Here is a 10765-nt window from a genome sequence, read left to right as displayed (position 1 = left end):
TTTGATCGCTGATCCCGAATCCAGGCCAAAGTAACCGGAAATTGCGTATACAGTTGTGAACCAGTTATAGGTGATGTCAGAAGCGAATGTAAGAAGTATACTACGTTCGCTTCTCGTATTTATTTTTTGAGATGAAATCCTGTTCTCGGCGGTGTCATTGTTGTTGTGAAGGAAATGTAGAGGAATTTTTTTTTGTTTCAGATGAGATCCGATTCTCGGCGGTGTAGTTGTTGTTGTGAAGGTAATATTGAGGTAATATATATTTTTTCAAAGCAAAAAGAGGTTAATTTGATATATTTAAGAAGCGAATGTAAGAAGAACTCGACGTTCGCTTCTCGGCTTTGCCCATTCCATATCAACTTGGTCAAAAATTATCACATTGTCTCATCCTTGACTTCTGAAACAATCCACATCGTCAAATACCGCTCGTGAACCATCGTCGCCTCCCGGCTTGTCTTCTTCTTCTTCTTTAATTTCACCACACCCGATACACCGCCGGAAGTACCTCCACTCGACTCCACCGCCCCATGCACTCCACCCCCGTTTTGCCGCATGTGAGATACTCAGGACTCCATGTTGGTCCAGACCGGAAGTGACGTTTATTCGCAATCACGGAGCACAGCTAACCACAACCAGAAATCAACATACGTTACACCGCCCTCAATGTCCTCCACCTCATGACACCGCCCTATGTTCCCCCATTCCCCTACACCGCCCTAATCCACGTGAAAATCTCGTTTATTTATAATCCTCATTGTGTTTCATCATCCCTGCCCTGACGACATGAAGCCAATCGATTCTCTGTGATGAAATCGCCATTTTTAACCTGAATCCAGAAATTTCACGGGATTTTTAATTTTGCATTTAAAACATAAAACAATTTACACCGAGTTGATCCTTGTTGTAAATTTTAATTTAATTTAAACAAACTTTCAAACATTCGAACTTGTGCTTTGTTTCACTTGAGTGTGGGTTTTGTCAGTTTGTGAAGAACAGTAAATGAAAACAAATACAATAAAATGAACACAAATACAATCAACAAATGTATTACAATAAAATAATCCGTGTGTTTAAATAATTCAGATTATTCACTGGGACTGGGCTGTTGCGATGCTCGTAATGACGTCTCAATATCGTGACGCACAAACGTTCATCGTGACACACAGACGTTCATCGTGACGCATTGACGTTCATCGTGACGCACAGACGTTCATGGTGACGCACTGACGTTCTTCGTGACGCACAGACGTTCATCGTGACGCACAGACGTTCATTTGAACGCACAGCCGTTCATTGTGATGCACAGACGTTCATCGTGACGCACAACCGTTCATTGTGACGCACAGACATTCATCGTGACGCACTGACGTTCATTGTGACGTATAGAAGTTCATGGTGACGCACAGACGTTCATTGTGACGCACAGCGCGGATTCCACGACAGACTCGTTCACAGCGACAGAAGCAAGTTTACAAGCTCTGACAATGTGGACGCTGATTGGGATCATTTGTATCTTCATCTTCAGACTTTTTTCTTGGGGAATTGTCCAGCTGTACTCAGAACGGGAAATGTTTGTGTCTGCGAATCAGACTCGTCACGGACGATGGATTCTCAAGTCAAAACGGGTGAGGGGTAACCATGGGAACATGGGAGGGGGTGAGCTGGGGTTCATGGAGAGAAGAGAAAGTAAAATGAACTAAAGTACAGAACGACAACAAAAATATTTAATTCAGTTTTACATTTTGTGAACTTTCACTTTTCACATTTCTCCTTTCCATTTGTGACTGCTCACCTTTTACCAATGTGACGTTCATGTAGATTGATTCGGTTTGTGAACAGTGATCAGTAAGTCTGTGGCCTCACTAAAATGTCATTGTGAAAGCCCCCTGAGGGTAAAACTTGGAGGTTATTTGGCTTGAGATTCCTTTTTTTATCACTGTGTTTCTGGTGAGGATTTGGTGAATTTACATTTTCAAATCTCCACAGACAGTGCAGCTGTGAGGGTACGAGAGCATCCCAAAATCAGACTTTTTTCTGTGTAAACTGATAAGGTCTTTGATATATAAAAATTGTGTAAATGTAAAATACAAATTAACATCTCCTGACATCATGTGGGGCCACAATCAACCCCATACCTGGAGTTAACTTAATGGTTGGAGTGGTGGGCTTGGGATCCCACGATCCTGAGTTCAAACCCTTCTCGGATGTATAATTAATACCAGGTGGGGTTGACTCTGCCTGTCATCCTTCGAAGGTCGGCAAAATGAGTGCCACCATGCTGGTGTACTGTGTCGGAGTGGTGACCCGTCCAGCATTGTGTCCAAAAGCCAAGGACTCTGCTTCAGCAGCACCAACGCTCTGCACAGAGTATGGTCCCAATGGATGGATGGAATCATCCCCGTAAATCAATGATGTAAGGACTTGGTTATTGCTGAACTCGGTGTTCTGGTTCAATGAGGTGACTCCAGGATTCACAATTGCAAACATTAATCACAAAATTATAACCGAGTGAGTTTTACAAATCAGAGTTATTGTAACACCAGGCATTCATCACCAGGGATATCCAAGTATCTAAAGGTATCAGATTTTAAAATTATAATTTAAATTATCTCACTATAACTGAACCTACACCACCGAATGGTTAAACTTCCCAAAATCCAGGCTGACTGCAAACCTCCACCCTTGCTCCTCACTCATCCCGTCTGTGGAAGTACATTCCAGAGGTTCTGATTTCTCACTCTTCCCTGCAGGTTCTTAAGCCGACAGTGAACCCTTATCCCATGTCATCCTCCCCATTTTGACCCACCATCTTTATTACCCCCCCATTAACCCTTCTCAGCCTGACCCACTTACTTGCAGATTGCAGTGTTCCCTTTCCCTCCTCTCACTCTTCTCTCCTCCTTTCCTGTTTGTCATTCCTTCCTTGATGGATCCAGGAGTTCCTGTGCTTCCCAAATGACAGCTTGTACTCTCAATCACCTTGCAGTTCCATGAGCCTCGATCATGTTGAGTCAAAAAAATGGACGAGTTTTATATCAAAGGCAGAAATGACAAACTGTTGAAAGATGGAGTAGGATATTAATTTTTAGGGTATTTAAAATGTCAATTAATTGTAAAAAATATAATTTTTGGTGTTTAATTGATGAAAACCCACTTTTATCACATTTTTTTTCAATCCTGACACTGCTGTCCATGTCCACGTGCTGTATGCAGATAATCCGTTCCCACAAGTACCTTCACCTGGGGAATATCAATGAACAAGCCAGGCAGATGCAATGGATTGGGCTTACCTGGTTCGGCCTTGTGTTGATCGTAATCATTGCGGTCATCACCGCATGGTCTCATCGCTGGTTCAGAAAGAAGAGAAATAAAAAGTGCCTCATTTCACGGTAAAGAGCGATGTGTCACATGTTTAGTTTTGGAATCTCTCATTCAGCTTGTCCTCCACCTCATTAAGGTTCTGGTCTTTCTTCGTTTCCTTCCTTTGTCCCAGTTTCTTAGCCCGTCCCTCATGCAACAGGTCATGGGGTTGTAGGTGTGCGTGTGCGTGTGTGTGTGTGTGTTTGTGCATGTGTGTGTGAGTGAGTGAGTGAGTGAGTGAGTGAGTGAGTGTGTGTGTGTGTGTGTGTGTGTGTGTGTGTGTGTGTGTGTGTGTGTGTGTGTGTGTGTGTGTGTGTGTGTGTGTGTGTGTGTGTGTGTGTGTGTGTGTGCGCGCGCATGCGCAGGTCAGTTACCGATTGAGCTTTTGTCATCAAATCTTCCACAAACCTTTCTTATGAGAATATGAAGAACACAGTTTAATAAAATGTATAAATATAAATACACACACAGTTTATATTTTCTTTCCATTGTTTTGATTGTTTATTTTGAGTGTGTTACAAAGTGGATGCGGATGGGCTTTGTGTTTTGGGATGCTTTCTCGTTGTCGTTTTGTTCTTTCTGAAGTCGCCATTCTTCTCAGTCTAGTCTCATTCAGGAAATATTCTCTTTTGTAGAAGTTACAGGATGATGATAGAACAGCTGCGAGACATGAACATCAAGCTGATCAGCCACCTGGAGCACCAAGAGATGGAGCAACAGCAGAACCAGGCCGAGCAAATGATACGACATGAGCTTCCTGCCCAGCAAGAGCACGTAAACTCTGAAAATTTTGCGATTATTGCAAAAGAAAATCAAGAATTGACAGAAATTCTCCAAAACCTAAATGTGAATCTGCGACAAGTACATGAAGTGGCACATCAGCATCAACAGCAAAATGAGGACCACAAAATGAAGGAGCAGCAGTTTCACGAGAAACAAGAGGAAACCAACAAACAATGTGAAAAACTTGCACGTGCAAACAAAGAACTGAACGAGGAGGTCCAGCAGCTGAAGAGCAAGCTGATACTTCTTGAGGAACAGCAGAAGCAGCTCGATCATGAAAATGTCCAGGAACATAATTTGAACATGGAGGAGAGTCAACACCACAACAACTCTCCAGGAGCCTCCCGGCACTGTGTGGACACCCCAAATCAAGAAGTCCATCCTGGACCGGTAAATATCACTCATTGTTGATAATCAACATGTGTGGGTGGTTTCACATTTGGGTAAATTAAAAATCCTCTTCTCGAGCAATGCACGAAGTTCTGAGTGAAATCACAACTTTGATAAACAACCAACTCGGATTTCACAACTAAAAGTCTCAAGCTTTGTAAACCTCAAAACTTTACTTTGTCACTCAGACCTTGACTTCTGTTGTTTCTCTTACTCAGGATCTTCTCAAACAGTTTGGCACTTTGCTAAACAAAATGACCCCAGATAACTATCACCATCTTCTTGCAATGATCATGGCTCTAAACATCACGTCCACACATTTTGAGAGCATGGTTCAAATGATCGTTTGTCAAGCTATCGCCATGCCAAATCATTCAGCGGTCTATGCAAGTTTATGCCAACACCTCACCAAGGTGAGGAGCTTTAAACACTGATGGAGGTCACATGTTGGAACATCCTGGGCTTATTGAACACTTTAGCTCTTTTTCACATTCTCAGACCCTTCTACCCACCATGTCACCACCCTGCTTTGTCTTTCACAGATTGAAGTACCCATGGGGGACACAGCCAGAACGTTTGAGACCTTTCAGCAAATTTTGCTCAAACAGTGCGAGGAGTATTGCAAGAGTCTTGCTGGAACCAGTTGCACATGCAACATCAAGAGTGTTGAAGCCTCCAGATTGGTTAACTTGGGAAAATGGGTGATAATTGAAAAATTGTCCAAAAATGGGAATTTTGATCACACTTTACTGATGTCGTCTTTGAACATTTATTTTTGTCCAGGTGAACGAGGATGAACTGTGCACCCTCTTGATATCCAGAAAATTCTCCTTGGGAATCATCCGATTCATTGGGGAGCTCTATAAACTCGGTGCCGTCAACACCAACAACATCGTGAATATTCTTGCCGAGTTGCTCAGAGATGGAAGAAACCAATCTGTGGAATACATCTGTTGCTTGTTGAATACCGTGGGAAAGGAACTTACTTCTGACTTGACGGATAACGTGGTAGATATTATCTTCTGATCTATGACAGACATGTTCAATTCCACTTGGGATTTTCATGAAGATCCATCACATAGCTTTTCGTGTCGATGACTTGCCAATTATTTTTGTTCCTCAACAGAGGGATGAATATTTCCACCATTTGGAGTTGATTGCAAAAGAAGGAGAGTTGTCGGCTCGCATTCTGTTCATATTGCAACAATTTGTATTTCACCACAAGGTAAATGCCTCACTCGACCTTTTCTAACCACAATAACCTTCCTGGCACATTCATCTGCAGACAGTATACAGTATATCCTTGTCAACCCATGTCTGATATGTCTTTTCTTAAACAGCTCAACTGGGTTCCATTGAGACAGTGAAGATCCCTGAACACCAGCTGATAAACAATGGACCGGAAGATGTCGATCAGCACGGTGGAAGACCGATATGATTGTGGACTGTATGGTCTCGAAAAAAAACACAACCTCGAGGCCCACCCCCTCACCTTCACAGGTTGTCTGAACTGCTTCCAGATTCAGTCTCAACTCACCTGAATTAGTCACCTGAGCTGAATCTAGTTTCTGTTATCGTGGAAGATCGTTGATCATGGCATTCTTCCTTCCACCCTTCAATCTGTGTCTGCATATCATATTCAACTCAGAAATGCTCAACATCTCGACCTCCCTCGGTGAAACACTCAAAAGTACAAAAATTCCATCATTCCTTTTTTCACCAAAATACTTAATTCTGTTCTGAAGATGTTTATATCAATTACATGTTTCATATTAGTTTGAATTGTGTATTTATTTTGTTTATGATCTTGTTGATTTACATTTGTTTAAACATGATTTTTCTTGCTATTCTGTTGTCAACCTTCTATCTATCAATCATTTGTTTGGCTTTACCAAGGATGTTTTCTTTAAAAAAAACTGAAACGATGATGATGAGGATGATCAGCTCACCGTAAACAGTCAGTCGACTGAACTTCCTCCAAAATGTCAGCTCACCTTCACCGATTGGCTAAACTGCCTCCACATTGCATCTCACATCAACTGAATCTCGTTTCTGTCACCAGTCAGTTCACTTCAGTCAGGTGTTCTTTCTCCAAAATCTCAGCTCACCCTAAACAGTTGGCTCAGCTGCCTCGAGATTCAGTGTTACCTCAACTTAACCGGTCAGCTGTGCTCAATTTGGTTTCTCTCATCAACTCACCTTAAAGAGTCCACTGAACTTCCTCTAATATGTCAGCTCACCTTAACCAGTTGGCTGAGCTGCCTCCAGATTCAGTCTTACCTCAAATTTAGCAGTTAGCTGAACTGCCTCCAAATACACCTCAATTCACCTTTCTCAGTCAGCTGAGCTGCACCTCATTTCTGTACTCGGCTCACCTTCAACAGTGCTGAACCTCTAAAATAGCTACTTCGCTCGAACCAGTGTTTGGACCAAAAGTAACTGTGACTTCCTGTTCAACTTGAGTGTTAAACATCTCTGATTGATCGTGACCATATTGGATCCTCTTTCCAGGTTTTGATTGCAATCTGTGATGGAATATTAATCAATGGTTTCGGTTCTTACTTTCGTTGATTCATGTTCCATGGGTGGGAATGTGAGACGCATTCTCTTTGCTTTTACACTTTTAAAACTGTCGAGTTATTCAAACGGTATCACTCATCTTTAACTTCGCTACAGATTGTAGAACTAATTCAGGCCTTACCTTCAATAAAAAAGTTACATTTAGTATTTGTGAAAGTGTTGTAAATGTAATTCTATAGTATATAGAGACAATTCTATTGTACATGGAGAATCAGTTATTGGAGAGAACAAGTTTGATAGTAACACAAGTGTTCAACATGTACATCTTTCTCCCTCAGTGATTCTCTTCAAACGACAAATCAGAAGACAAAGGAAATGTATCAAGAGAGGGAATGAAGGAGAGTGGCACCTCGTTTCAATTTACATCACAACAATCTCAAGAGATAATCGGACAAGGTATCGTTTGAAGGATTCCTCTTGACTTGGAAATGGCTGAGAAGAGGCGGAATGAGAACGGAAACGGGAGGATGACGAAGGTTCCAGCGAAGAGCACAGTATTGACCAGGTAATGTAAAACCAGGAAATAAACTTTGAATGATTCCATAGTGATTGTTCATTTCATGGTATTGTTGCGAAAATGGCCCTTAGTGTGTTACTAAATATAGGATTAGCCCAGATCCCCCATTAAATGCATGTTTAGCCAGGTTGTTCAGTAAATGGACGCTACATGTGTGTCGGGAGGTGTAAGAGGCTGTTCATCGTTAGTGCATTGGTGGTGGACCGAGAGATTCTTCTTCTTCCTCTCTCCGGACAATAGACTCTGCCCAGCGCGCTGAGAGGGGGAGTGGCTTAGAGAAGGAAGTGAAACTGAAGGGAGGAGTTTGTCGGCTTCGTAAAGGGGTGCGCCCCAAAAAAGAAAAGGTGGTGAAAGTGTGAGCGCCGAGGTGGCGCCGATGGGCTGTACACAGGACGGTTGTGTCTGTTTTCGTGAGGAATGAGCAGAAATAAAGGCAGGGAAGGCAACAGAGAAACGACGAGTGTCGAGTCGCGATCTGCTGGACGAGCAGGGGCTTCGAGGCAAGCGAGAAAAAGAAAGGCAGTGGTGAATCGGCCGGGAAAGAAAACTGAACCTGAGGGTCGAGTCTGCCATCGGCTGAGAAAGAAAAGCTGGACCTTGTGAGAAACCAGCTGAGACCCACCATCGATCTGACAGTCTTGTGCCGTCGACATTGCGCGGGGTCAGAACGCGCTGAGGAGCGCGTGCGCAAGCGGTGCCTTGAGAAGAAAGAGTACGGCGCCACCATCTTGCCACGCGACGTGCTCGAGATTGGGGACTCAAATCCATAGACATCGGCTTGTCGCGAGCCACATTCGTGCTTTTGACACTTTCCTCTAGTCCATGATACATCACCAATACTCTGTGTCTTGTCTGCATACTGTCCCTGTTTTGTCTGCATGTCGTTTAAGGTTTATCTCGTTAGGGTCCCCTTCGAAACCCATAGTCCGTGGCTCCCTAGTTAAGAACGGGTTGTAGATTGATTGTAACATTGTCGTGAATGCTTTGCTTGTGTCGTGTTTCCCCGATGTCCCAAATAAATCTGGCTGATTCGTATGAAGTTGCCGCTTTGAATTAATTTGTGCCGCGTCGAGGAACGATCCGCTCGATTTGGATATAAAAACGAAAATGGTTACAGACTGGTAGACTCCGCTCGGTCTCGAACAAAACCAGTCTGTAACCGGGGTCTTTTCCCCCCAGCTGGCAAGGTACAGGTGTATTTTGGTATCGTGGTTCGAGATGTGAAACCCGAGAATTGTGCCGAACCAGCCGGCGTTATAACCCCGGAGACGGCGGTGGTTAGGGTGGTGCCGAATCTGTAACATTTCGCTGTCGAGAGGAGGGTGCGAAAACCCAAAATGGTTATGGACAGTGATTGACGCGCTCGTCCGAGCCCCCCACCCCTGGATCCGTTACAGTATTATCAGTGTGAGCAAACAATGGCCGACACTTTATAAAATGTGCAAGTGAATGTTTACAGATGCTGACAGGAAACTTCATGTCCCCTTCGATACGACCACGTGTGCTTGATATTGTATCCTTCATGTGAAGCACATTTTACACCACACTCGACGTTTGTCGCCTTAGAATAATCATCTCCTCCTCTGGGTGTTGCCTCGAAATCCATCAGAATGAAAACATTAGTTCCATTTGATAATTTGGTATCAACATACAAAACGCAATTTCCCAACGCATGTTCCACCCGACGTACGAAACGCAATTCCCCAAAGCATCACGCAATTATCCATCATCAAAGAATACATCACAGTGCTTTTGTAATGTTGTGATACCTTATAGGAGAATCCTGGGAAAAGAAGAAGTGCAACAATCCACAGAGTTGCAAGAGGATTGTCAGATCTGGGATGAGAGGAATATTGAGGTAAGGGACACAAACAAGATATTTTGTGTCAATGTGGAACACCAGATATTTTGTAATGTTCACATCTGGTTCAAGTTTCCCTTTGTTTGGCAAATTCCCCATTTTGTTATTTACAAAGTGTAAGCCCCAATTTTAGATCCTCATTTCCCTTATGATCATTTTTATCATGATGCATGATCCTTATTTTTGTCTGAAAGGGTCCTTCCAACCCTTTTGCCATTCCATTTGATGTGTGCGTGTGCACATTGCTGCCTTGATTCATATTTCTTGGACCTGTTTTTGTCTGAGGCCCTTCCTCTCACAAATTAGTCCCACCAGATGGATGTTTTTTTGACTCAGCTGCATCCTGGGACATTCCAATCATCTTGAAAGCCTTGGTGTCCTCAGCGTTAAACTGAGCAAGGTGTGAGGCAGAGATGCCAGCCCAGATGTGAGAGCAGTTCTCCATCAAGCCGCGATTGAAGGCCTTGTCATTTGTCAAAAGTTGTACGGGAGGAAAAATAGAGTGCTCGGCCCATCGTTATGGAGAGATGCCAAGACTTGCAACGGTGGGTGAAATTGGTTACTTACAACCATGTTAGTGAAAATGTTTAAAATGTAAAAGCAATTATTGAAATGTTATGGCCGTGAATATTTCTCCTTGACAACACGCATGTATGAATTTCTCCCACCCCCAAACCTCACCCACCTCCCTCCACTGAGCTCCAAGTTCACAGTTTCTGGGACTTCTGCAATGAAAAGGCCAGTACAAGGACGTCGACGACTCACCATCGCTGCGAGACGACCCAAGCTTTTTGTTCATTGAAGTGGGCCACGAGGACTAAGAAGACTCCCATATTCCGCAGTCACGTGGTCCTACCACCAATATGTTGCTATTCACAGCAAAGAGAAGGCCATCGTGCTTTTTGTTCATTGAAGGAGGCCACGTGCATCAAGGAGACTCCCACGTTGAGTGGCCACGTGCTCCCACCAATATGTTACCATGAACGGTGTTGGGGAATATTCCTCTCTTAGAAAAGAGACCTTTTGCTGTCTGTCTTACTGGGTTAAAAGTTATGTACTTTTCGCCTCTTCATAATCATTTTTTTAAATTGTAAAAACCTATAACCTACTGTCTTATCCTGTCACCGCGTGTGCACTCCTGGACGTTTGTTTAATTCCCTCGAAGTCCAAGGTGACTGTTATGATAAAACTGTACCTTTGATATTAATTCTGTTTCTGCTGTCCATGTCTGTGTTCTTTTAACCGACATGCTTATCCAACCCTCCCCCACTCTC

At 43.3% G+C, this 10765-nt stretch overlaps 1 protein-coding gene across 1 annotated transcript in view; it reads left to right on the top strand.

Moving 5' to 3' along the window:
- Nucleotides 1-10765, top strand: part of LOC147023724 (eukaryotic translation initiation factor 4 gamma 1-like) — a 12564-nt gene extending 1799 nt beyond the window's left edge. Inside the window, exons 2-11 of the mRNA XM_085889472.1 lie at nt 3214-3389; nt 3996-4533; nt 4752-4946; nt 5076-5216; nt 5317-5541; nt 5660-5758; nt 5874-6223; nt 7392-7618; nt 9407-9488; nt 9828-10765. Of these exons, the coding sequence (XP_085745598.1) occupies nt 3271-3389; nt 3996-4533; nt 4752-4946; nt 5076-5216; nt 5317-5541; nt 5660-5758; nt 5874-5900 (1344 nt within the window). The 5' untranslated portion in view covers nt 3214-3270 and the 3' untranslated portion in view covers nt 5901-6223; nt 7392-7618; nt 9407-9488; nt 9828-10765. The remainder of the gene's footprint in view (nt 1-3213; nt 3390-3995; nt 4534-4751; nt 4947-5075; nt 5217-5316; nt 5542-5659; nt 5759-5873; nt 6224-7391; nt 7619-9406; nt 9489-9827) is intronic.

The sequence above is a fragment of the Eptatretus burgeri genome, chromosome 7, assembly GCF_056783735.1.
Source record: "Eptatretus burgeri isolate ZD-2024b chromosome 7, Ebu_testis_v1, whole genome shotgun sequence".
Lineage (NCBI taxonomy): Eukaryota > Metazoa > Chordata > Myxini > Myxiniformes > Myxinidae > Eptatretus > Eptatretus burgeri.
The sequence above is the reverse complement of the archived record's forward strand: the minus strand, read 5'-3'. Positions and strand labels throughout refer to the sequence as shown.